The sequence below is a fragment of the Antedon bifida genome, chromosome 3 (assembly GCF_963402885.1).
Source record: "Antedon bifida chromosome 3, ecAntBifi1.1, whole genome shotgun sequence".
NCBI lineage: Eukaryota > Metazoa > Echinodermata > Crinoidea > Comatulida > Antedonidae > Antedon > Antedon bifida.
This window is the reverse complement of record NC_136228.1, coordinates 11,373,950-11,400,308: the sequence shown is the minus strand read 5'-3', so window position 1 is coordinate 11,400,308 and position 26,359 is coordinate 11,373,950. Positions and strand designations below refer to the sequence as shown.

General features: G+C 31.4%; 3 protein-coding genes across 5 annotated transcripts in view; 2 read left to right on the top strand and 1 right to left on the bottom strand.

Annotated features, from left to right (window-relative positions):
- LOC144837820 (gem-associated protein 4-like) overlaps window positions 1–2,283 on the top strand; it is a 40,375-nt gene extending 38,092 nt beyond the window's left edge. For both annotated transcript variants that reach the window (XM_078693091.1, XM_078693090.1), the window contains exon 14: window positions 209–2,283. In XM_078693091.1, the coding sequence (XP_078549217.1) occupies window positions 209–517 (309 nt within the window). In that variant the 3' untranslated portion in view covers window positions 518–2,283. The remainder of the gene's footprint in view (window positions 1–208) is intronic.
- On the bottom strand, window positions 1,297–12,884 carry LOC144838142 (protein mono-ADP-ribosyltransferase PARP14-like). The gene is made up of 16 exons (XM_078693502.1): window positions 12,834–12,884; window positions 12,318–12,411; window positions 11,610–11,756; window positions 11,284–11,454; window positions 10,664–10,900; window positions 8,521–10,059; window positions 7,678–8,183; window positions 7,127–7,354; window positions 6,067–6,282; window positions 5,677–5,836; window positions 5,314–5,471; window positions 4,894–4,971; window positions 4,379–4,745; window positions 3,891–4,036; window positions 2,665–2,836; window positions 1,297–2,579 (listed from the first exon to the last, which is right to left on the bottom strand). The coding sequence occupies exons 1-16, from the start codon at window positions 12,882–12,884 to the stop codon at window positions 2,305–2,307; spliced, it is 4,545 nt and encodes a 1,514-aa protein (XP_078549628.1). The 3' UTR covers window positions 1,297–2,304.
- Window positions 12,885–24,646: 11,762 nt separating this feature from the next.
- LOC144837819 (uncharacterized) overlaps window positions 24,647–26,359 on the top strand; it is a 25,744-nt gene continuing 24,031 nt past the window's right edge. For both annotated transcript variants that reach the window (XR_013611551.1, XM_078693089.1), the window contains exons 1-3: window positions 24,647–24,845; window positions 25,341–25,612; window positions 25,815–26,269. Coding sequence is in view for 1 of the 2 variants with exons in the window: in XM_078693089.1 (XP_078549215.1) it covers window positions 24,752–24,845; window positions 25,341–25,612; window positions 25,815–26,269 (821 nt within the window). In the remaining variant the exon portion in view is untranslated. The remainder of the gene's footprint in view (window positions 24,846–25,340; window positions 25,613–25,814; window positions 26,270–26,359) is intronic.

Sequence of the window (26,359 nt, the reverse complement as noted above, 5' to 3'; positions counted from 1 at the left end):
CCACCATGGTCGAGAAGTACCTTGAACCTGTGCCGATTTTAGCTATGGTTTTTGGGGTAGTAAAGGATAATCCTCATAAGACTTAATTCTTCTGTAATAATGCACTTGGAATGTACATTATTTAATGATGTTTCTATTAATAAAAAAACTGTTTATGTGCATGATATTATGTAAGTATTTATTATTAATAAACACTTTTATTTTGTAGGATTTGTTAAGCAAAATCCCAACTGACATCTCATTGGACCAAGCTTTAAGTAGAGGATTTCTGATTGGTCAGGTTTTATGTCACAGCCTAAAGATTATGAGTTTCATTCCTCCAACCAATCAAAGTCAGTTATTCGTTCTGACCCTTGAACTTTTGTCCATGCTTGAAGAGTCAACAGAGGGTGCTGTCCATGAAATGTTATTGGTTACAAAGCAATATTGGATATTTGACAATCTTGTTTTATGTATGAAGGACAGCGAGAAAAAAACTACATTACAACAAAAAATAAAAACTCTTAAAACTATATAATGCAGGGGTGTTTTACAAATAATAAATAAATGATTAAGTTTACAAATACCTAATAATCCGTGACTTGTCGCACATGAGGTATATTAGTATAGTTAATTTCTGGAGCGTCTCTATATTCTATCTAAAACCAGCAGGTAAATTTCCTTCATAGTACTTCCATGAATGGACCACTGGTGGGGACCAGGAATACTGGTTTACTGAACACCGTACCATTTCATTTTTTTGTCATTACATGGACCAATTTGTATAGGAATCAACCATACATTCTGAACCAAAAATGTTCACAGTATGTAACGTTTGAAAGAATGAGCTGTAAAATACCAAAATTGAAAATAGAAATGAAGCCTTTTTAATCATTTAGAATCACTCCTATATCCTTAGTTGGCCAGCATTTAACAGGTCATCTTTAATGTAATCTGTTTGAGGCTACGTTGACTGTGTTATAAATTGGTCCGAATCGGATGGTCTGTGGTATTGCATGTGTCCACTTGATTATGGCGACGGCTATTTAGAAAATTGTATTGTACCGTAATTAGTTGATAAGGTTTTTACAGTTGCTACAATTTACTAATGTATTGTTGTATGCCTACACCTCGAGCAAAATATCATTCCCTCGGGGATGTCAAATCTTATATTTCACCTCTAAGCAGGCAATATCTGTATAATAGTTTATGTTTAAAAAATGTAATGAATTAAAGAATTGATTATATTCTACTCAGATTATAATAAGTTAGAGGAATTGTGTTTAATAAGAAAGGGAAGGGGTAAGCCTATTCTAGTTGCATCGTCGTCCACAAGTTTACATAAAAACTATCAATGTTTTTTTTTACCTTTTGTGGTTCACCACCACCTTTATTCATTCAATGTTTCATTACATAATTTCTAACCATTTTATACCTTTTTTCATTATTTTATGTTTTTCCCTCATTAATATCATTATTTTAACCTTTAGTATCATGCCATTAATACAAAGTATTTACTTCTTAACATTCTTTTTTTGTTAAATCCTCTATTTACAATAACCAATTGTATATTAATTAAAATACTTAACTACATACATCAAATGCATTGGGGTACTACTATTAACCTGCACACCCACAGTGTACACACATGTAAACATACACATTCATTTATATATATAATTTTCGCCTTTAGTATATATATTATTTTAACAAATATGAATTACCGTTAAAATAAGGTTTAATAATGTTCTACGACAGTCACACTAAAATAATTTCCGTAATATTTTCGGAGAAACCATTCTCCGTCCTCAGCGGGTGTTGACTGACTGACGACTGAAGTAGGGAGTCAATCAGTCGTCAGTCAGCCAACAGTGTGAGTGTCGTAGAACAGTATTAAATTTTATTTTAATGTTTACGACCGATATGTATAAATCTCTTCATTCTCATGAATTACCGTATTTATTTATTAATAGTATTACAAACACTTTGAAGTGAAATGTAATTTATTACGAAATATTGAATTCTTGCCTCCATTTTAGTTCATAGACTACAATAGTAATTAATGGAGCAGTTTTTTTTATATAATTCAGTATGTAGACATGCACATTCAGCATATACATAATGTTCACCTTTATTATATATATTATTTTTAAAATATGATTTGCCTTAAATATTTATATACAATATAAATACTTTTAAGCATAATGAAACTTATACGATCAAATTTTGGAATCATGTCTTCATTTTTGTTCATCATGTTAATTAATGAAGCAGTTTTCTGTTTGTTCTATCAGTGTTTAGTAGTACTGCAATAGGTTTATCTGCTCAAGAGGTCTTTTTAAAGGTAATAAGATATCTTGGATAGGCTTGAGCATCATGACATATGACAAACATATCAGGATTGGTAGGATCATCGCAAAGACTGTCATAGCCAGGTGGTGGTTCCACCATATCATCATCATGTCCTTGAGCATATTTACCGACAAGAACATCACACATGTAGATGTGCTTTTCTCCATTTGCATTTGGTTTTGAATAGGTGTCACGGGCAGAATACTTAGCAGAGATAGCGAAGTAAGTTCCGTTCCCATAAACATTTCCTGAAATAAACAAATTTATTTTAAATATCGTAATACTATATATATTATTAATATTATTACAATAACATTTTTCATGTGAAAATACCATTTTTTCCAGCATAGCTTCTGTTAAAACCTTTGTTGATGTTATCAATGGTTCCATCATCAGTGCCGTGGTACAGCACTCGTTCAAATTGTTGACCGGGCATAGTCTTTTCAAAAGTTTCTTTTTTAGCAGCATATTGTTTCCACAACTCAATATTCTGAATGCGACTTATCTATAATGAAAGAAATTATAGTACACAAATCAGTCTTTATCTTCATCCTTGCAACAAATTCAAGCAGGTTCTTTAAATACTGTATTGTTAAAAAAACTATAACGAGGCATTTAATAAATAGGCAAATTGCCTTAAAATGTGACACTTTAAGGAGAAACATGTCACATTTTAAGGCAGTTTGCCTATTTATTAAATGCCTCGTTATAGTTATTTTCGTGTAAGTTCGGTGGAATCATTCATGATTTATTGTTAAACAAAAAATATTTCTTACAAAAAACGCTGCTCGCTTATTGACGTAACAGTTTTAAAAATATATTGTCCCTCTGAAAAATTTTATTTCAAATTTGTTTTTGAATGTGTCATTTTATTGTCACATAATAGTTATTTTACCTGAAAAAATGTAATTTAATGAAAAAAAAAAATACTTAAATTGTCTGTCAGACAATGGTTTTTGGGTTACAATTAAACGTTTCTTTTCTCTTTTTATACGTGAATAAATATTATTTTTTTGTTACAGAAGTGAATAACTTTGATATGAAACACAGATTCAATTTCTGTCACTTAAGTTTATTTTATTGCTAAGGTCAAGTCTGGGGGTCACTTCATCACGCCTAGATACTTCAAGTGTGAAGTATCTTATTACAAACAAAAACTTTAATGGACTGTTTTGATGATTATCTGACAGCGAATTACAGTATTATATATCGGTTCAATCTGTTGATTCGCGTCAACCAATCAAAGGGCAATAATCCAAAATCGTTCAACCATGAGCCCTCATAGACTCTTTTCCCAGACGTTTTTTGGGTCCAGCAGCTGGGACCTATAAATTGTAGTCGAGAATCCTTTTAGCAAAAACGTCAGTGTCTATAATACTATAACTGCTGCTTGCTTTCAACTTATAAATGAGTCATCTCTTGTGACGTAGCGGGCTCGAGCAGCAGCGTGAAAACATTTTAAAGAAAAACAGTATTCATATAAGATGATACTATTACAAGAGATGGTTACAAAATTTACATGTCACCAATTGTTAATGAATTTATACAAATTATCACACCTTAACAATAGTCTGTCCATCCAATGCAGTATTAAACCGAGTCTCCACAAGTTGATATTGTTTACTACCTGGTTTAAGCTCATCTATTTCCAGCTGTTCATTGTCCTTCATTGGAGTCCAATCGGGTGGAAAACTCACAGTACCAGCTAAACCATTAATATGATACAAATTTATTACATATCTTCATGTATTCTAGTTTTGTTTGTTAATTTTTTTTGTAATTAAGTCAACAGCCTAGCAACAACTTATGACGCTGAATGTTCAATAATACTGTTCAATATTACCATAATGTACTTTCCATGCAGTAGAACTAATACTAAATGGCACATAATAATTGACTAATCAAATGACAATGATACACTCATGTGCGTGCGATATAAAGTTTGATAACAGTTCTTGTTGATTTTGTGTTATTTTATTTATAATGAGATGATAGGAAGGATGAATAAAACAAAATCCCTAGTTGTCAATTTTGAACAATACTGTACCTTTCAACTCATTACGAATAACAAGATAGGTTTTTTTCAACTTCAAATCAGTTTCTTGCATCTTCTCGAGGTCTACATTATATTTGTGCTTATTACTTGCAGTATATGTTACTTCTTTTTCCTCCTTATGGACGGCTTTTTCAAGCAGAACTGTAATATCGTCATTAAATTCAACCATTTCATCATTGTCATCCGTGTGAAACCATTTCACATGTTTTAAGATTAACTTCTTTTCTTTTTCTTCATTTTCTGCCTCATGTATTTTAACAGACAAATCAAGTATAGCATGATAAGCATCACTTACATTAACATGTCTGCCTTCCAATTTAATGATATTGGACTTGATGTTTCCAGTATTAATATAAACCTAAAGCAATAAATGAAATACAAGTAAAAGCAAAATCTTAAACCTTCTAACCATGTTGCCAAGAAAAATGTTGAATAGTTTCTGAATCTTTATTACTACTAGACTTCGTGATGGTGGTGGTGTTTTTAATTGCAAAAAAAATGTATACCTCAAATTTGCCAGCAATCTTGTTTAACTTCGCAATTTGTTGTGAAGTAAATCGGCTAAAAATCTTCTTATTTAAGATCTTCAACAAAAGGAAACATTTTAGTCAACGTAAAGTTACATTCATTTTTTAAATTTCAGTTCTCACACTTTTAAATAACTGCAAATAAAATGAGAATGAAAAGAAGCATAATTAACAATATTTATATTGATTATTAATACATTTTATGACACAAAACATGAATGACGTTCGGAACAATTTCATAAAAGCTGCAAAGTGTGTTTCAACCGTACTCTTTTGACATTTAAACCACATTTCCGATTCTAATAATAACCTAATAACAATATATAATATGGTTTAGATTATTGAGCACTGTGCAGTACATATATTAAGTCATTCAATTTTAATTATATAAAAATTAACCTTTTCGGTCATTTCCTCGTCTATTATTGATTCTATTTTACTCGTTGCTCCCTTTATTCCCTCCTCATCTAGTGAAAGAATTCTTAAGGTGAGTTGTGGGCTACTATTAGCACCAGCAATCGCTTCCTCCTGCATTCCTTGTACTTTTGCTATCATATCTTAATCGTAAAAAGAAAAATAATAATGATTATGAACTTTTTATTCATCAGTAATATTATGTTTATTATTGTTTATCACTGGCCAGTCATGGCCTTCATTTATCAATTTGTTAAATCAAATTATATTACCGTGTTACAATTTAGTGTACAATAGGCCAACCACTTTGCATTATACTGTACTATGTATTGTATAAAAACGACTTACCACCACCAGCGCGCAAATCAAAATCACTTGAGGTTAAATTGACAATAGCATCATCACCTTGCTCACATCCCATATCCATCTCTGCCTCAAATGAACTACAGATTGTTTCAGGATCTCCACTTGATTGACATTTCAAATTATTTATCTCAGATTCAAAGGCCTAAATTAAGGTAAGTAAACGCAAAATAACAATAGAAAGTCTAACATTAAGTTGATATAACCAAAAATAACATTTAATCCAGGATACGTGGTAGATATTATGTAATGTTTTGTATTGAAGACTTTACATAAACTTAAACGTTATACCAAGTTTATGGAAAAATGGCCTCAATTTAATTGATTTGGATTGATACTAAATAGTATCAATAAAAACATTACAAGAAAACAAACCTGAATTGTTCCGTTATCTTTGTAATAAACCACAAATTGTATTTCCTTTAGATTAGTTCGTGGTTGATTTTCACTAAAGTCTATAGCTTCCTCATACATGACATTAGCCACTTCGTCAGCTGGATACCCAAGAAGTCCAGTCCCTAGTGCTGGAATAGCAATTGACCTCATGGTGGATGCCGATAAGAATAACTTATTGACAAGTTTTCTTATATTCTGAAAACATATTAAAATTCAAATATTTGTCCAGGACCTAATGTAAAAGTACGGAACAATGTGCATGATCTTATCGATTGTGTGATATTAGAGAATAATCTTTCTTGGTATATACAGTAAGGATTTTCAGAGCCTGTATTACTAAAAACAACAATATATTTCCAATATATATTCAAGGCACTATACAAATCATTTATGGTCCCTCATCTTGAATATTTCAACGTTGTTTTGGGTGTTAATATAACTCAAAGTAAGACACTACAGGTTCTTCAAAAATGCGCAGCAAAAACCGACTCTAGTACTAAAGTTCTACAGAGTCTAAATTGGATGAAGTTAGATAAAAGATTGTATATAAATAAAACAAGCCTACTATGTTTAAAATTATGAATACATTTACACCTCCATATTTAAATAAATATTAAAAACAATTACTATAATAAAACTAAGCCAAATTTAATAGTACCCAAACCAAAAATAAACTACAAAAAAGAAGCTTATCATATAGTGTATTGAATGTATACTATTTGATTTTGATAACTTTGTAATAAATGTATCATTGTTTTATTCAAGTTCAAATTTATTGTCAAATACAGTATATTGAAAGTAATTGTATTCCAAGGTTAAAATATACAATAGAAATACATACAAAAACAATACAATATTTATCAGATATATCATGATCATCATGATGATCATCATCATTAATATTAACATTATTATTATTTTCTGCGCAGTAAAACAGATTTATAATTTGTAATTTGTTATTAGAAGATTCAAATGAAGATATCTGTTTAAATGAAATTCCAACATTTTAATATGAGAAAATTAATAAATAAAATCAAACCTGCATTGAGGTTGGTCCATGATAATGTCCTGATGCGGTGTGAAATACTTTCTGACATTTCAAAGCGGCAGGACCAGTTTCAACAAATCCATTTAATTGAATATTCCCACTACTAGCATCATCACACTCCTGTTGAAGTTGAGGACCTGCAGCTTGGAGAAGAGCTTTTGAAACACTACCACTATCCAAATGAAGATTGCTTGAAGTTGTATTTACAATGACATCCACCTGAAGAAAAGATAAATTCGTGCTAACACTATTTCAATTATTAAGGGCGCGACATCGGGATGATTTGTGATAGAAGCGAGCAAATCAAGGATGAAGTCTCTTAAAGCTATGGTTTTATAGTTTTGGTCTTTTCAATGGCTTACGGGCGTAAATCTTGTCAATTCCGATATACATTTTACGAAAGTTTTTTTAATATGTTTTTCGTATATATATCCAAATGCAAATTACTGGGGCAAAACACATTGTAGAAATTGAATTTGTTACATACCCTATATAGAATTCAGTATTGTAGTCTAGGTTCAAAGTGAAGAAAAAAGGCATACCTTACATTCTTCAATTTTTCCCTTGATAAGCTTAATATCAACGCCTTCTTTCGTTGTTACTACATCATTATTTATCTTCAGTCCAGAACTTGAACTAATTGGTATTACAGAGTCTTCTTCTAGGCTAATAATGGAATCAGAATCTTCAATGTAACCATCATTTTCTCCATCCTTCTTAACTGTGAAGACAGTTTTCATAGCCGATCCAAATGCTTTGCAAACCTTCATATCAACACTTACAAAGTACACTCGCTTTAGTGTCGATCGAGGATTATCTTTAAAATACTTTTTAGTTGCTTCTAAAATCACCTGTGTACATGGTGCTAAAGGGTAGTCATATATCCCCTCACATGGCAGCAATGCAATAGATGCGCAATCGTTTTCATCTGCTTCTTCATAGACACATAGCACTTGTGATGACAGATCATCAGCATCTTCCGACAGGAGCACGTCACCACCTCGAGATTTCATTATTCTATCACTTTCTATCTGTTTTTCTCTTCCTCCTAAGATAATAAAAAGATTGAGTTGAGTTGAAGGCCGGCTTTTGGTCATGGAAATTTAAATGCTGCCAGAATGTGCTATAACAAACATTTCTCTGAGTGACAATGTGTTTAAATCTTCAAGTAAAAATAAACACAAATTAAAAGTATACATTTAATTCAAGAGTGGAAAATAAAACTGATATATATTCATATAAAGCTTCCAGTCATAATATGAAATTTAAAATAGCACAAAGGAAAATGTTTTTCAATATTTAATATCAACTAATTTAATCTACATAATGTGTGTTTTTTTACTTCAACGGCATTAAAAATGTAACTGTATAGAAATACTGTATACCTGAATTAACAAAATCTTTAGCTATAGCATCAACATTCATCTCAGTTATATCTGTGCATATGATCAACTCAGGTCCTATTTTCATCGTGTGTCGCAGTAATTCAGGGCTGGTTAACTTGTCATCAACCTCAATGATACATTTGAAATTGTTTTCCACAGACTCTAAAGCTCTTCTTCCTTTTTCTTCCTCAAAAAAATAGCTTCCAAAACCTGGTTGAGATATCGGATGTTTGACTGTCTGCACCATGCTTTCAAATATTTCTAACTTCTCGATAGCTTTATAGATACCACAGCGATTACCTGTGACTAGGATGCAGCCTAAATTTGCTTTAAGTATTAACTTCACAGAAAATGCTTCCAATGCGTTTTCAATAGTACAAATTTCTTGTGAATGATACTGTTCTAATAACCGAATTACTCCGCTGTCTATAGCTTGTTCTGTCTCTAATATTGTGGATAAGAATGCATCCAGCTGACCAGAAATTTGACCGACAACTGTGTCATATCCTAAAATCATGATTTCGCAGGTTGCTTGCGACATTTCAACTTTCACAATATTTTGCTCTTTTATAGATTCAAGTAATTCTTGGCCTTCAGCTGATTCCATTATTTCAATGTTATCACTTTGAAGAGGATATCGTTGCAATTTTATTTTCTCAATTGACGATCTTGCAGCGTTAGCATGGTCGACAGAAGTAGCATATACTTTCACGTGGTTTTCCTCAATAACATATTCAATGTGGTGATGAGGATTCTTCTTTTGGACACGTATGACATCATCATAGAATTTGAAAATCTCAGATTCACATGTAAAAGATACCTCTACAATGTTCTCTAGATCTTTGTGAAGACACAAGGTTGCATTCTTTATGTCACCATCAAGTCCTTTAAATAGTATTGTACTGCTATTATCATCGATACAAAATTCTACTCCAAATTTACGCTTCGACTTTTCTCCAAAATTAAGCAATTTAATCTTTTTCATTTTTAAGGGTTTGCACTTTTCAGATCTTTCTATTGTGTCTTTTTTATTCTTCATAATTTGGAGTCTTGTTGCGAGGTTGCAGAATGTACTTTCAACGATATCCCTTGCCCCAACAATAATTACGGATGATGACCGGTCATGTAGTTGCAATTCCACATCTTCTACCTTTGCCTGTTCAATGGATTGCTGGAAATCTGAAAAGTGCTTATCTCCAATGTTCAACCACTGTATGTCAAATTTGTCACAGACGTTTTTAAAATTGATTGCAGCATAGTTATCCCAATCAGGCTTTCCTTCAAGGTCATGTAACTTTACAGATGGAGACGTTTTTAAAAACTCTATCTGTATTCCAGCATTAGACAGTTTACTCTTAAATACATCCATGGCCGGTTGATTATTACAAACAAAGGTATATAGGTAAGGATCAACCTGGATAGAAACTGGATCTTGATGGTCTTCTGGTAAGATTTCTCCAATTCCATCATAGCACCGACAAATGTCTAGCTCTTTTCCTCCAAGTTTATGTTTTCTTGTATTACAGATTGATTTCACATCTTGAGAAACAGAAATGATAACAAAACAAATTAAATTAATATTAAAATTGTTTAAATTATGTAAACTTACTATTTATTGTGCAGAAATATTATCAAAAGCATTACAACAAATCTCAGTTCTGTATCTCCATATAGGACAATATTTGTCCAGTTATCATTGGCAAATCTGTATCACATGTGATAACTGTATTATGGACGGTTAGGGTTCGGTAAGGGTCTATGATATCGATTCATATGTTAAGCGGCGGAATTTGTCTACTTGAAACATTTAGATACATTAGAATCGGCTATATACCTGCCTGCCAACACTCAATTGTAACATACTCAATCGTGGATATATACGAATAGCATACAGTTTAATGATAACAAGGTTGAAAAATGTTGTGTACTGTATTGTTATAAATGTAGTGATGTATATTATAAAGAAAACATGTTAATTAAATTATTAAGGTTATTCAATACTCAGGATAAACCAATGTATCGTAAATGTCGTCATAGTACCTCCACCTTTTAACAGGTTCTTTAATGTCTCTTTCATGATAAGTTCACATATTGCTCTGTTTGAGGTAGGGTGCAGTGAAGTTTACAAAAATCTGCCACAAACCTTTGTAGTTTTCAAATCGTATTATTCCTTGTTGTCTTTCTTTGTCCAGATACATTTCTTGTATTGGTCCTCCACCACTTTTATCACGATTCTCAAAATACAGTTTCAGCACCTCCTCAGTGCATGACTCGTCCAAGTTCTTCACAATGACTGTGTCAACAACAAATGCCTTCTTTGCACTGATTGTTACACCAGAAAGTTTCGTTTCGTTAATTGTTGATATCACCTCATCAATATCTGTCATAACAAAGAATTATAATTGAAATAACAAAGATTCAGAAAGTGATGTTATATTCTTTTCTAGAAAATGACAAATTTACTTTTACTTTAATGTCATTTTATAGAAGGTGCTTATCCAAAATATTTCAACCGACCAGGCATAGACCAGGTATCTGATCTGGATGAATACTGACGAAGGACCACATGGGTATATGCGCCAGGGACATTTAAATGATAAAGGGAAAGTATTTTCATGTACCATACTAGCATTCACAGTTATAATATGATGTTTACAAATAAACAAAAAATTATGTACAGATATATATATGGTGGTGTTAAAATTGGCAGCATATATGTTAACTATAAAATTAATATATTAGTATACAGTTAACACTAATTACCTTTAATAGGTTTTGCGCAAGTCACCATAGCTTTTGTTCGATCCCTTCCAAATTGTACTGTTGGTTCTTTCAATGAAGTAAAATTTTGCAAATACCGATCAAGTTCATTTGATTGTTTTGGAAGATTAGTAATCAACAATCTTTCTTTCTTAACTGGTTTACCTTTAGGCCCTATTCAAAAATTTAAAAGTAAAAAAATATTTAAATATTATACCTTCATGAATAAGAAGAAATAAACTTCTTTCTAAATAAAATTATAAAACAAGTTCTGTATGGAAGTTGTTTGTTTAATAAGAAATGTTTTGTAATGTTATATTACGTCTTACATTTGTCTCTGGAAAATAATTTCGACAATGTAGAAGACTTTTCTGACTTGTCCATACAATCTGTATACTCCAACTCCTTCCTTGGGCTATTAGGAACTATAGTATACATTGGTATCTTGTGATCACGTACAAGAACACTTTCCACATCTAAAATATAGAAAGTAAAACAGATATGGTAACATTTGTGTAGTATCTTTCGCTTTACCCATCTCATGAGTGTTTATGGCTACCCTGACTTTTACTTCTTACGTTTTTTTTTAATGTATCTAGATTTAGACCATGACTTACATCATTCTTTATTTGAAAAGAAAATACTAACACATGACAGTACATTCTACATGCATTATTTAAAATCCAGACTCGGAGAAATCTTGAATCTCTTAGGAAAGCGTTTGAATGCAAAAAAAAACAATAAAACCACTAGGCTGGTGAAATTTGACCGCACCATTATTGAGATCAATGGTTAAATATGTAAGTTAAAGTCAAATCACTTATTTTACCCTGACTGCGACAGTGCCAGTAACCAACACTTGAATATTTGAATTAACATAAATGATTGCTTATAAATACTTTTAATCCCAGAAATATACCTATATTTTGACATTTGTATACTTGGATATAATATCTATTGAAATAACCTGGTGAATCATCATGCGTGATGTATAACGAATCATCAGAGTTATCACGATCATTGATTGAAACTCTTACCCTTTTCATCTTCAGCATCACTGCCAATGGATGCCGATCGGCACTGAGGTAAAGCCTCTTGCAGACTACCATCCCTTGAATGTGCTTGTACATCCTAAAATTATAGTACTAATCAACAAGTTATAGACTTGCCCTAAGTCCGTATTTAGTATCGTCTTTTTTATTTTTTTTTTTTTATTTCGATTTTCTGAAAATCAAGCTCATGGAATATACGTATGAAACGCCATATTTTCCAAAATAATTATCTTTTCACTAATATTAGGCCTAAGTCAAAAATCCGTTTGGAACCCATGACTTAACAAGTAAGTATATGCAATTTACAACCACACGGTTTTATAAACTGAAAGAAGGTAACGTGAGCGGGTTTCAAGCAGGGCAACATAATGTTATCATATATTTATTTTAAATTGGTAAAAAACATTTAGAACGGAAATGTCTATACTAAATAAAATTTGATGGTTGTTATAATTCAAATTAGGCTATTGCACCATCTAACAAATGATGTGTATGACTTACCTTTACTGAAGACTCACGGTCCAATGTTCCGGAAAACTGGCTCGTTTCCATATTACCAATAGCCAATCAACGATTTTCTCTTGTCAAAATGTTTTTTTTTGCACCTAGAATTACAAAAAAATACATTATGTTTGGTTCCTACTCTAGACGTTCAGATCAACTTGAATATCGCAAAACCTTTACAACCATGTTTAATGCTTGACTTGACGGAGATGGCTCAATATAGGTCTTATTTGATTGTTTTATGCTTTATGGACAATTTTTATTTAATTTAATTTAAACCAGCTTTATTAGATGTTATTGCTTTTTTATATGTTCTGCATAGAGTACTTGTATGCTTTTGTGTTTTAAATTTATTTTGTTATGCCTTATCCTGCTGTTTTTTTTAATGCTTTGTGTTTTGCTTTTAGCAAATGCACATGCATTAAAATGATTGTTCTTTATACTAGCTTTATTGCTTTAATCCTTCGCTGTTTGTGATTTTCTTTTACTTTATTTGCTTTAATTCATTGCTTTGGTGATTTTTTATCAACTTTATTTGCTTTCTTTTTTGCTATGGCTACTGTAATTTTGTTTTGCTTTAGATCAATATTCCTTAGTGGACGGGTATTGACTGAGCATGGTAGATCAACTACCGGCATTGAACAACGAGTCACGACATTCACAAAATAAATGTAACCAGGTTTATTCTGAATCTGATTGACCATTTCGATCATTTGCTTTTGACACCCGTATACTGTTGCAGAAAACATGGGAAAACAGAGTTTGTGGTGTGATTATGATTATCCCATAATTATAGGGTTTTACGTGTGTTTCTTATAAATTAGTATTCATCTGTTACGTATCTGGTAACGTATTTCACCGTAAATAAAATATATACCTGCACTTTTAAAATCGGATGATATGGACGGGATTTCCATTGAGTCTTTCTTATTTGGTCTTTTAATACAATGATTTTTTTGTTAAATAAATCGATCCTTGTAAGCCGATTTAATAATAATGAAGAAATAATTATAATCTAATGTACTGAATGTAAATAAAGTAAACATCAGGAAACAGATTTTTTAAGACGGTAACGTTTTATATAGGCCTATTAACTAGTTCTATAATTCGAATGAGTTGTTTTTGGTTCGTATTAATTCATAGTTAATTTTTATTATGTGAGAATATATTTATTATGGATACCACATATTGTTATGTACTCTTATGTGTAGTCTGTTTGAGGCTACAATGGTCCGTTTAGCAAACTTATCATTCTATACAATGTTGAAGGTATGCGGAAATGTATTGCGTATATAAATTATAAAAATTCCCAAACTATCAATAACTATTGCGAATAATTATATTCCATTATGATGAAGCGTAATAAACTGTGTTATTTTAATTTCATCACAAAAACAATAGCAAAACAGAATATGACCGTTGGAAGCATTGCTCGTCATTTACTAAACAGCTAAAAAATAGCCTAGCCAGCAAAATTGGGTTGTCGGTATATAAAACAAATATTTTCGTCTCGAGATATAGTATAGTCTCCCGATGTCACCTTGGGCTAACAATGCCCCTAAGCCCAGTAAATATTTTTATAATATAACATAACGTTATGATTGTTGTATGTATTAAACGTGGACAATGTTCTTCTCTCCAGCAGACGGTTGCCTAGCAAAACAACCGAAGCATTGGGCCATTCTTACAACCATACTTTATTTTTTTGAAATACATGGTGTACCGTGTACCACAAACCGGACTTTGCTAGTGTAATAGTGTTAATGTTATTTTTAAAATACATAATAATAATCAAACGTTGTTAGAACGATATCATCGTTGTGCAGACTATATATTTTTTATTTATTCAATTTTTTGCCATATACAATACAAAGAAGACAAAGCAAATATAAAATGCAAAAGGTTTTAAAAGAAAAATATCTAATAATAATAATGAAATCGTATGTTGCTGGTTTCCATAAAACATTAGATGCTCATAGAGTAGACGATAAATGCTTTGATTTACACCTAATGGAGTTTAATGATTGAATTTGCAGGTTTAACATATTGTGGAAGTTGGTTCCAAAGAAATGGAGCAGCAAAAGTAAATGACCAATTACCCCATGACTTGACAAGTTCTTGGTGAATAATAGACATCTGTTTGATGATCTCAGATCGCAAACATGTTTATATGAAATAAGTCAATTGGAGTGTGTAGATTGTAGAGCGGTAGACAAAAACAGATATTTTAAAAACAATCCTGTCAGGAATTGGGAGGAAATGCAGATCTTGGGTGTTCTCTGTGTCTTCTCAAGTGACAATCCTCACAGCAATATTTTTAAAAAGGGCTGAGTCGCTTTGATTTAGTATACCAAAAAGGAGGAGAGAATTTCCAATAGCATAATTGTTCAGGTACTTTCTGATGAGACCAATTTTTCTCAAATGAAATGAAGATGAATTAGAAATTTGAATAACATGGTCTTTAAAGGTCATGTCCACATCAAAGATAGCACCAAGATTGCACACTTTATCATGACAAATCTGTGTGGGTACTTTAATGATTTTAGCACGTTTGGTGCCTATAGATCCAAATGAATTCTGTTTTATCATCATTTAACTTTAGAACGTATGAAGACATTCAGCATCTAATCTCAGAAATGCACGATTCCAGATGCCATGTAGTGCATAATCCGCCCCAGAGATTAAAAGAGATATAAATGATATTGAAAGTTATATTTGAAAATTATTTTTTTAATGGAAATGCTTTGTGTTCCCACGAAAGAGTTCTTACCGAATCTTTTCAATTCAATAGATTATGATCAAGAAGTGGATCCGTACGCGTAAATGTATTGAAAATATTTAAAAAAAGAAACACAAGAAAAAGACATTGCACTTCTCGAAACTTTCGCATGTTGATATTCTACGACAGTTTACATGGTTCAATTAACCTTAATTCCCGTTTATCTTAGTTATGTGGACTGAAAATTACCGAAGGCAACACTCCTATCCAAAAATAACTCATGTAGGTATAAATGCCTCCATGCATAACTACAGTCGATTAGAAAGGCAAGAATGATGGCTTAATACATTCAGGTATTGTGCCATCTTGTCTTTGTAATCGACCTGAGTTATAAGATTATTGCATTTCTAATGCGAGATAGAATTGTTAGAAAAGAACCTCTAAATACATACTTACAGGTATTGATAGCGAGTCTAAAAAGTTTCCAACTTCTTGTGAGTGGATTAAGGCCCTACATAAGAAGTAGAGTGACATTACACCATTTAAACATATAAGGCGCGTCGGCTCCTGTCGTATGTGGCAAACAAACATTTATGCATATTATAAAAACATCATCTGACAAAACATTTGCTTTTATGTCACTAGCTGTAACCTAGTCACACTTCACCGATAATGTATACCGATTAGTACAAAATAGCGGAGGCGGTCACACTTTGTAAAAAATGTACAATGAACCAAGCTTGATTCCATTCAGAATTGGATAGACCACCTCAGATTGAAAGAAGGTAATTAGATTGCTCTATGAACAGACTATTAACACAACTACAACAGTAGTGACAGTGACAGTGGTACACAAATAAATATCTATCTTTCATATATACAAATCTAAAATCCCTCACTATAATACTATTATTGTGAGTATTGTGAAAGATGAAAAGTTATACTGTTATTCGAATCTAACCATAAAAATTACTGGATCATAGGTCACATCATCTGATTTAGAACGGTGACCCATGACGGCTGGAAATTGCACATTTTCAACACATTCTTCCAAATGTCGTCGTCTAACGTTAAAATGTGTATATAGTAAACGTAATATGTTGTGTTTTAACATAAGAATAATCACGTTTTTCGAAGATTTTAAAATCATTTTTGTACAGAGATGCTACTAAAAATTGTGATAATGTGGTATACATCACATTAGGCCTACATCAAATATTTTCTTTTGCCGTAACGTCAATTTTAAAAAATGTTTTAACGTTTAAATAACGCATATTTCAACTTCAGATATGAATTCTATACAAAACGGTACTCGTCATATTTTATGAATGGATACTATATATTCCTATAACCTTTGTGACAATGTTTCATCAGTAAACATAGCATTTATTTTATATTCCAATGTTTCGTTACCAGAGATTTTAATATTTTGTATCCAAAATATGAAAATCATGCTTATTTTTTCTGAGATAAGCGATAAATATCTTTTAAAGTGACACGGCACTACACCAATTGACATTGCGCAATGAATTGATGATTATTTTAGTTGTGTATAAGGAATTTCAATTATATTATTGTGAATTACGGAACTGTTTACAAAAGAGTATTGATAGCCTAGGTGAGTGACATCTATATATTTATAATACGGAAGCTATGCGAAATGTACTTTATAGTTATTGCAAATTATACATTCCATTTTGATGAAAATGAATATACAGAGTGTTATTATTAGATCAATGACAATGATCAATAGGTCGCATCATCTGAGCTTAGAACGTTGAACCAACAAAATGGCGACAATAGCACTGTTAAAAGCATATTTTAAGATAAACTATAGGCTTCTACGTTATTTTTACCAGAAGATTTCAAAATAAGCTCACACTTCCCTGGTAAAATAAATGTTATCTATAGATTTAATTTTTGAAATGTTTTTTGATAACTTTATGTTGGTTAACAATAATAACACCGGTAGCGACTACGTTATTCATGAATATTGCGATACTGTTTACGCATTTCTCAAGTTGTAGCCTAAGGGTATGGTTGTTGCATTTAGTAAGACATGTTATGGTAAAGTTAGGTTTGTGGTACACCGTGTATTCATAAGGAAATAAAGTAGTACTCAGGTTAAAATGATGTGTGCAGTTTTGAAAGTTGCCAACTTTCATTCTAAATTGCACACGGAAATACCTCTTTTAATCCGACTAATGAAAAATAATTTCTCTACGTTTCGGTTGTTCACAACCGTCGCTGTCTTTGTAATTGACCCGAGTTGTAGCATAACAACCGAAACGTTGAGACATTCTCAACCATATTTTTCCTTTCGGAAACACATTGGTACCAAAACCTTAACTTTTCTAGTGTTTATTTGCCATGCAAACTTTTAAACAATATTGTAATATGTTATACATAATAATGAAACGAAGTTTAGAACGCAAAAAATAACTTAATTACTGTACAGATGAATATGAAATATGTTACACGTCCATCAAAAGTATCCTCTAACCGTTCTCGAACGTTGATAAAATGCTTTGTGTTCGCATGGATGGAAGAGTTCTTGCTAAAACTGCATACTCTAGTCAATTCCGCTTTGGTCCCGGAACAATTCAATAGATTGGATCATTAGTCCGGATCAGTACGCGTAAACGTATTAATAGTAACCCTAACCCTAAAGTTGTTCAACAGTCATTAATAGTCCATGGTTTAATTAACTTCAATTCCCGTTTTTCATACCGTTAGGTAGTTCATCTAAAGTCAGTTTATGTAGAGCTGAAAACTACAGAAGGAAAAATCCGGACCCTTCATCATTTCGATTGGAAGTCAAGATGACACAATGTGCCATCTTGACTTTCTGATATACTTTTTTCTTAACTTAATTACTGATTTGTAATACGAGATAGTATAGAAAAGATCCTAAATCTATTAATTAACTTAATCTATCTATTAATTAATTAAAACCGTAATAATACAAGTCCCGAAATACAAGGCATTCATACTTACAAGAATTGGCGGCGTGATAAAGACAAAAATGTCCAACTTCTTGTGAGGAGATTAAGACCCTACATAAGAAGAGGAAGAATGATTTGTACCCTTTTAATAAGCGTTGGCTATAATTGCTGTGTTTAGGCTCTCTTGCCGTATGGCAAACAAAAATAGCGTGACATAATATGGATAAAATCTTTTAACTATGGACAAAATGTTGCTTTTGTGTCACTAGCTGCAAAGGCACGTCACACTTCACCGATAATGTAAGGCCTAGTGCAAAATAGCCGACATTTTTTTTAGAGTCAGGTATCTTCTCTTTACCATTATTATTACCACCAGGATGTTCATAACAAATTCAGTATAATCATAGAGATATATTATGGTATAATAATACAGTGTAGAAACTATGCAGTAAGGCCTTAATTATGGTCGTACTTATCATACAGGACTGATGGTATCCTAGAGCCCAACAAGAAAGGCAATTACACTACAGGTGATCAAAGATTATGTACTTCCACCAGAGACACCGATCCCCATGCCAATATTTGTTGACTCATTTATTTATTTATTTATTGGTCATCAATTTATTTTATCAGTGGCACACTGGTGCTACCAAACCAAATATAACAAGTGATTAAAAAAACAAAATGCCTGTTCACATGTATTTTTTTTAAAGGAATTTAATAAAAATTCAATAAAAGACTAACATAAAACAAATAAACACGACGGGTTTATTTACGTCTTAAAAGTTGTGATTAAAGACGTATTATTCATTGACTATAATTATGTAAATGAGTATAATGAAATATACTATATTAAGATTACATTTGGTAAGTATCATTGAGTTTGTTTAAAGATGTATTGTCCCCCTGAAAAAATAATTCTTTAAACATTTTTTATTGAATATTCCATTTTAATGTAACATAACAGTTATCCACTTTGACCAAAAATTGGATCGAAATAAATGTATTTACCTGGAAAAAATGTAATTTAAAGCAAAAAAATGGTCAAATTGGCTGCCAGCCAATGGATTTTTGGTTGAATTTAACCATTTATTTTGTCATTTTACAAGTGAAAACATTGGGTTTTTTTTCTATGGAAGTGATTAGCTTTATTAAAACTACAAAATAACATATTCAAAGTCTGATTTAATTAATCTTCATTTTTCATGTTTTTGGGGGACAATACATCTTTAAATCCATACTTGCATATAAATGTGACGAACATTTAGCTCTAGGCCTAGGCCTAGTACTATAGTACTAGTAGTAGGTGGTAGGCGCTAGGCTAGCTACTAAAATCTGGGTTAGCCTAGGCTACACACTCTGTACACCCACCCGTTCACATGTATTTTTTTAAAGGAATTTAATAAAAATTCAATAAAAGACTAACATACTATAGTTTAAAATGAAAAAAAACACAAAACTATAGTTTAAATGAACTACTGTATTTATACGTCGTATAGTTGGCGAACGGTCTTTTCTCTCAAAAAAAGCCAAAATCATACTAAGTCTAGCGCCACCAAGGGCGTCTCCAATTATAGAGGGAGCTGATCAATCGATCGGTTTTATTTTTTGAAGAGTGACTCATTTTTCTATTCTTTGTCATGGATATACGACGCTTTTCAATCAATTTGAACCGATATGACTTAGACCTAACCGTTGTAAACACGACGGGTTTATTTACGTCTTAAAAGTTGTGATTAAAGACGTATTATTCATTGACTATAATTATGTAAATGAGTATATTAAAATATACTATATTAAGATTACATTTGGTAAGTATCATTGAGTTTGTTTAAATCCATACTTGCATATAAATGTGACGAACATTTAGCTCTAGTAGGTAGGCTAGGCCTATAGTAGTACTATAGTAGGTGGTAGGCGCTAGGCTAGCTACTAAAATCTGGGTTAGCCTAGGCTACACACTCTGTACACCCACCCGGGCCCTATCATATCTAGGCCTATAGCCTGTTCAGTGTTAGTAAGCCTATGCCTACTATCCTTACTAGGCCTAGTAAGGCCCAAGGCCAAGGTAGGCTTATTACAGATCAATACAGGTAGAAAGAAATTAGAGTCCCGTGTATTTGCTGAGACTGAGTGAATCCCACTTTGTAGGCCGTAACGTCTCACTTTTAGACCAAATTTAGATTTTTTTGTGGTATGTATCAAGTTTTTAAAGGTGTTTAACTATCCGTATTTTATTGATATTGGCAATGTTAATATTAAATATATAAAATGAATTATTAAAAAAATGTAATTTTATATTCAATATTAATTACTTCGAAAACTTTGTTTATTTCGTGCATTCGCCACAGAGGGTGTAACTTGTTTACATCGTTCGTGTGGCTAAAAAATTATCATTTTTCAGAATGTTTGCTTTATTGCATTTTTATCCCTCTAGTAGTACTATCCCATTATCTCTCTGTAAATGAAGTTTGGGGGGAAAAGCTTATTTATGCTTATAAAATGCATATCAACGCCGATAAATATAAGTGTGCCAAATTGTCTCAGGGCCGAGTCGTCCCGCTACCCGCTGAATCTTACTAAAAACGCGCGTGACCTACTAATATTAATAATCACCTTGATAAAGATTATTATTTTAGCACCTTGAGCACTTTTAGTGGATATGTGCGCTATATAAATTGTTATATTATTATTAAAAGTAAACAAGCTCTTTGGTTTTTTACATTTATTTTAGTTTTATGTAGGTCTATAGATTTTGTTTTCATTTATTTTTAGGTTGGTCCTAATTAGGCCTCCATCAGCTAGAGGCAGACTAATTTAAATGAATGTAATGAAGTAATAAAAACGATGGTTTAGACTTTTTAATTTGGTGGTTTTTTTTTATACTGACAATGACATATAAATTTAATAATTAGAATGAATATATGCATATTTTCCCTTAAAAAGCTACAGTACTAAAATGGAATTGAATCATTTACAGTATCCCATCACATCAAGGTTATTGAAACGTTATTAAAGTGCATACAGTATAAGATATTATAACTATGTGTACCTCCTATTGTAAGCCCATTAACAAGAAGATTGTTTTACACTCAAAACTATAGTCAAAGAAAATCTTTAACCTGAGCTTATTTTATGGCTATGGTTTGCAATGCCTTAACCACATAGGCACTCAACTACTGAAGATTAGTTTTGACTGAAGAATGTCAGTACAGATGAAATCAGATGAAGTTGTTAACAATGCACTTACAGTACAAATAAACTTAAAGTTATTTTGTCAGATGTTAGCTACCAATGGCCTTAACCAGTACATTACGTTAAGCCGATCTGGGCGCATTACATATCCTCGCTGGAAAACTGAACGCCTACGTAGATCCTTTCTCCCATCTGCTATGAGGCATTTTAATTTAATGTGGAAACAATAACCGCAATAAGTATTTTAGCTGTATTTTTAACTCGATTTGTACTTTTTATGTCCTCTATTTTATATAACATCTTGTTCTCAGTTTTTTGTGATTGTATACTTTTTTACTGTTTGTGCGACTATGTTTTTAGACAATTTTAATGTGTGTACTTTCAGCCAAAGTTTCAAGCCATTCATGAGTTTGACAATAAAGTTTATTGAATATATATATTGAATATTACAGAAATGAAACTTTGCTACATATTCTTTAGTAATATGTACTAAAGAATATCCCCAAAAATAAACTAGGTTGGAAACTCAAAAATACCAACAGTGTTTCTATTCAATATACAGTACTAATTCTAATCTTATGGCAATCAAAATATGATTAAATTAGATATCCATCATTTCCAAGGTTAAAAGTGGCAATAACTTTTGATCAAATTATTTTAAAATTTAAATTTAATTATAAATATTATTCATAAAAATCGGGGTTTTTAAAGTGACATACTGTATGTGAAATCAAAATTTCACATATTTATGATTATTTGTTGCTGAAATCCAAACAATCAAACTTCAATTCAATTTTTTAAAGTAATATTTTGTAGTTTATTTTTTTTCTGCCTTGGAACGGCCGTATTGTGTTGTTATCCTTATTCCTATGTTTTAAATACAGTATGTCACTTTAAAAACCCAGATTTTTATTGTTTGTTAGATAAAATATGCACAAAATTAATTTGTTATATTTTGAATCTTTGATACCAATCACAAAACAAAACAAAGTTTAGCTTGTCAAAAATATCTGAATTTCCAGAAAATCTGATGGTATTTATTTATACAACCAAAGCAAAAGTAGGCATGTCCATCACTTACTACAGTAATGAATAACAAAAAATAACATAACTGTACACAATTGTCAATTTTATCAGACGTCATCTTCAATGACAGTACATTTAAAGTTAAATCAAGTTATTTATTATAATAATATTAAATATTTTGCCTTTACAAAATCATAATTAATGTATTGTTAGGTTTTTTTTTACGAATGTAGATCTATATATATATATCACTCTTACTTAATTCTACGCACTTTTTGTTATTTCATTTTGTACAGTTTTTTTGCACAATATTAATGTTATTGTTTTAAATATAATTTGGGCTTTAACGTAAAAATTAACAAAATTGTTTTACCATTTTTTAAAGAGTTATTTTTCTGGTTTGTGTGAGCTTTATTAATATAATATACCTGTTGTGATGTCAGTCAAGTACCACATGGCTATTCTTTTATAATAGCAGATTGTAGCCGCCAGCATAGAGTAAAGAACAATAGGGAAATCAATACTATTTGCTTGGTCTCAAATTGGAGAGGCGGAGAAGCATAGTGAATGCATACAACAAAATGTCATTGTACTGCATGACCAATTCAATAGATATGCTGTCCAAATTGGATCAGGAAAATAATAATTAAATATTTTGTAATGAAACAATACTTAACTCACAAAACAAAATGTAAATATTTCCTAATGTATTTTTATTATGATATTTATTTAATTATATTTATTTATTATTATGATATTTATTTATTATTCATATATTTATTCAAGGTTTAAAGATATTGCAGTTGTAGCAAAAGCTGAATTAATAATATAATATTGACATTAAAGGTAATAAAAGTATTATAAATGAAATACTTTATCATAAACAAACTATGTAATGTAAACCACCAAAACAGTCCAATCAAAATGTAGCTTCAAGTACAGTATTGATACTAAATTCATATTGAAAAATGTAATCATGTTGTACAGATTGATTATTATATGACTGAGGGCTGGACTCAATTAGTGATCACCCTATTTTGTAGCTCCTTCCAAAATAATATCTAAATCTATTTTTATGTATGTACAGAACTGTAGTGTTAGAAAATAAAGTTGAATTGAAAACTTAATTTCAATACAGTACTACTGTATACTAAGCAATTGTGAGACGAAAAAGTTTTTGAACAGTAGTTGTTATTCACTGCCTCTCAGTTTGGAACTCATACAGTATTGCCGCTCTATTATATTTTTTCTACGTCCTTTGAATAGTTTTTGTTTCCTCTCTCAGAATGTCCCTTGCGTTTGTTTAATTGTTTTTTTCTACATATCTATTAAATTTGTTAGTCATTTCTGGCCCAACACAAGACAAACTATCTGCAGTAGTATATCTTTGAAAAGATGGTTAAACCAGGGAGTTGTTAATTAACAGCTCCCTGGTTTAAGTACTACAGTAGTATCATACTGTATTAAAAAATATTGAAGAAATTCATCTGGTTTGAAAATACAAGTATTGTTTAAATTTATGAGTATGCGGTTGCATATCACAGCACCAAATTACATTGCTTCATACCAGCTGTGAAGTATTGATGTTTTATCGTTACAGTCATAAATGCTCATTAGCATAACAATTAAATCAAAATTAGGCTTCAGTTCTATGTGTATGTTTACATATCAACCCTAGTTTTAAATAATGGTGATGTTTTATTTTATTCTGTACAGTATGACAATTTAGTATTTATACATATTTGATTTTTAATTGTTTTATTAGTCTAATCTAATTGCTACTTATCATATTAATAATTTTATCAGATTTCCATTTTGTTTAATCTACTGTATGTTTAAGAACTTTTATTTTTTACAAAATGTTGAAATAGTGAAGGAATGAAACTAAATTTTACAATAAATTCTATTTTCAGATTGCTTATATTGCTTGATGTCACATGGGTTAGCAATGTGAAAGGAGCCTGTCTGCCGTAATTTGTTTTCATTTATAGTTTTGTTGTACAGCTGTGCTGTACTGTCTCTTACCAACAATGTTACCCAACTCAAGTCTACTACTATTCCAATCTAGAAAATCAAGACTAAAATGTTTTTACATATTACTAGGAGTTTGTTTATTTTGTACAGGTAAGTGAAGATTTTTTGGCAAACTGGACCTTACTGTAGACTTAACCCGTCAATTTCTGAACATATTGCATTTGCTAGCATTCGTTAGATATATCTACTACATCGCTAGAATTGTTTTAAAGCCGAGCCCTGGTTGTAGTTATAGAAATGTTAGAAATGATGAATTATGTTTTATATATTATTATTATATATATATATATAAATCCGAAGGCAAATTACTGAAAAAATGACAATGCTGTGGGTATCAGTGGCTGGATCTCAATGGAGATACAAAAAAAAAAGCGAAAAGCTAAATCAAAACGATAAAGTAAAACAGCCAGAAAAGTTAGCAGAGCTTTCGGGCAACACTACAGTAGCCCTTCATCAGTGCAAGTGAAGGAATATATACATATAATATTTGCAAAACATGTTTGATTGCTACCTTTTTCTTTGCTTCCTTTTTTTACTACAAAATTCAGATTTTATAATTTAACTATATAATTACTTATCTTGCAGTTTTGCAAAACACAACAGCTCAAACTAATCAAGAAAAATTCATAGATATTGATGGTTATATCAAATACAATGCAGTGAGTGACACAAATAATAATTATTTACGAGGAGCCGGGGACGTCCTTGAGATACGTTTTCGTTACTGCAATGATTACGGGATGTTGTTGTACCAAAATGGCGGCAATAGTGGTACGGAGCAGAACTACTTTTTTGCTCTTGGAGTCAACTCCCAGAGAATTTATTTAGAATGGCGAGTGTCAAGTTCTTTAATAGAAGTAAGTTAACTTTTATGATGTTGTTTAAATTGTTAACAAAATAGTTTTAATTGTTTTATTATTCAATAGATATTATAGATTGAATTTAAGACTGAATAAATCTGTAGTTTACTTTGCTTTTTATTTCAGCTATAGATACAGTATTATAGATTAAATTTAGGACTGAATAAATTTGTAACTTGATTTTCTTTTTATTCCATAGCTATACATTGGTGAGGGTGATCTACAACCGAACACAACGTACAGTGTAATAATATACAATCTGGGAACACCATTTGTTGGCAGTACTTTTGCAACAATTAATAGCCAGCCTGTAACTGTAGACTTTTTAACACCCTTCTCGCAAGGGGGACTTGATATGACATTACTTGCTGGAGATCTTTACATAGGAGGCTACGAAAATGTCAACGACCTCCGGGTGAATACTGAACGTTTGAACGGATATTTAGTTACGTGTGTGCAATATATAAGGACTGATCAAACGACGGTAAATCTGGATTTGTCTAGTGAACAGTATGGTGTTAGAGATGGGTGTCCAAATAATTTCTGCGCTCCTCCAACTGTTATCACTGTGGAATCAAGTACTGGTTATCTCGCTGTTAACCACCCATTACCTCCAGGAACAAGGACTATTATAGTACTTAAATTCAGAACCAGGTAATCAACTGAAAATCAGACATTCTGTATTTTTAAGCTCCGTCTACATTGTCAAACTGTATGTGACAAAAAATTGTCCATGAATTGGCA

Bases quoted from the DNA above. Each gene is read 5' to 3' on its own strand.
- LOC144838142 (XM_078693502.1), bottom strand. From the start codon at position 12,884: ATGGAAACGAGCCAGTTTTCCGGAACATTGGACCGTGAGTCTTCAGTA. The intron at 8,184-8,520 runs GTATACAGTATT...TTATTATCTTAG, and splicing joins TAAAGATTTTGTTAATTCAG to GAGGAAGAGAAAAACAGATA. The intron at 4,746-4,893 runs GTATACATTTTT...TTATTGCTTTAG, and splicing joins AGATTGCTGGCAAATTTGAG to GTTTATATTAATACTGGAAA.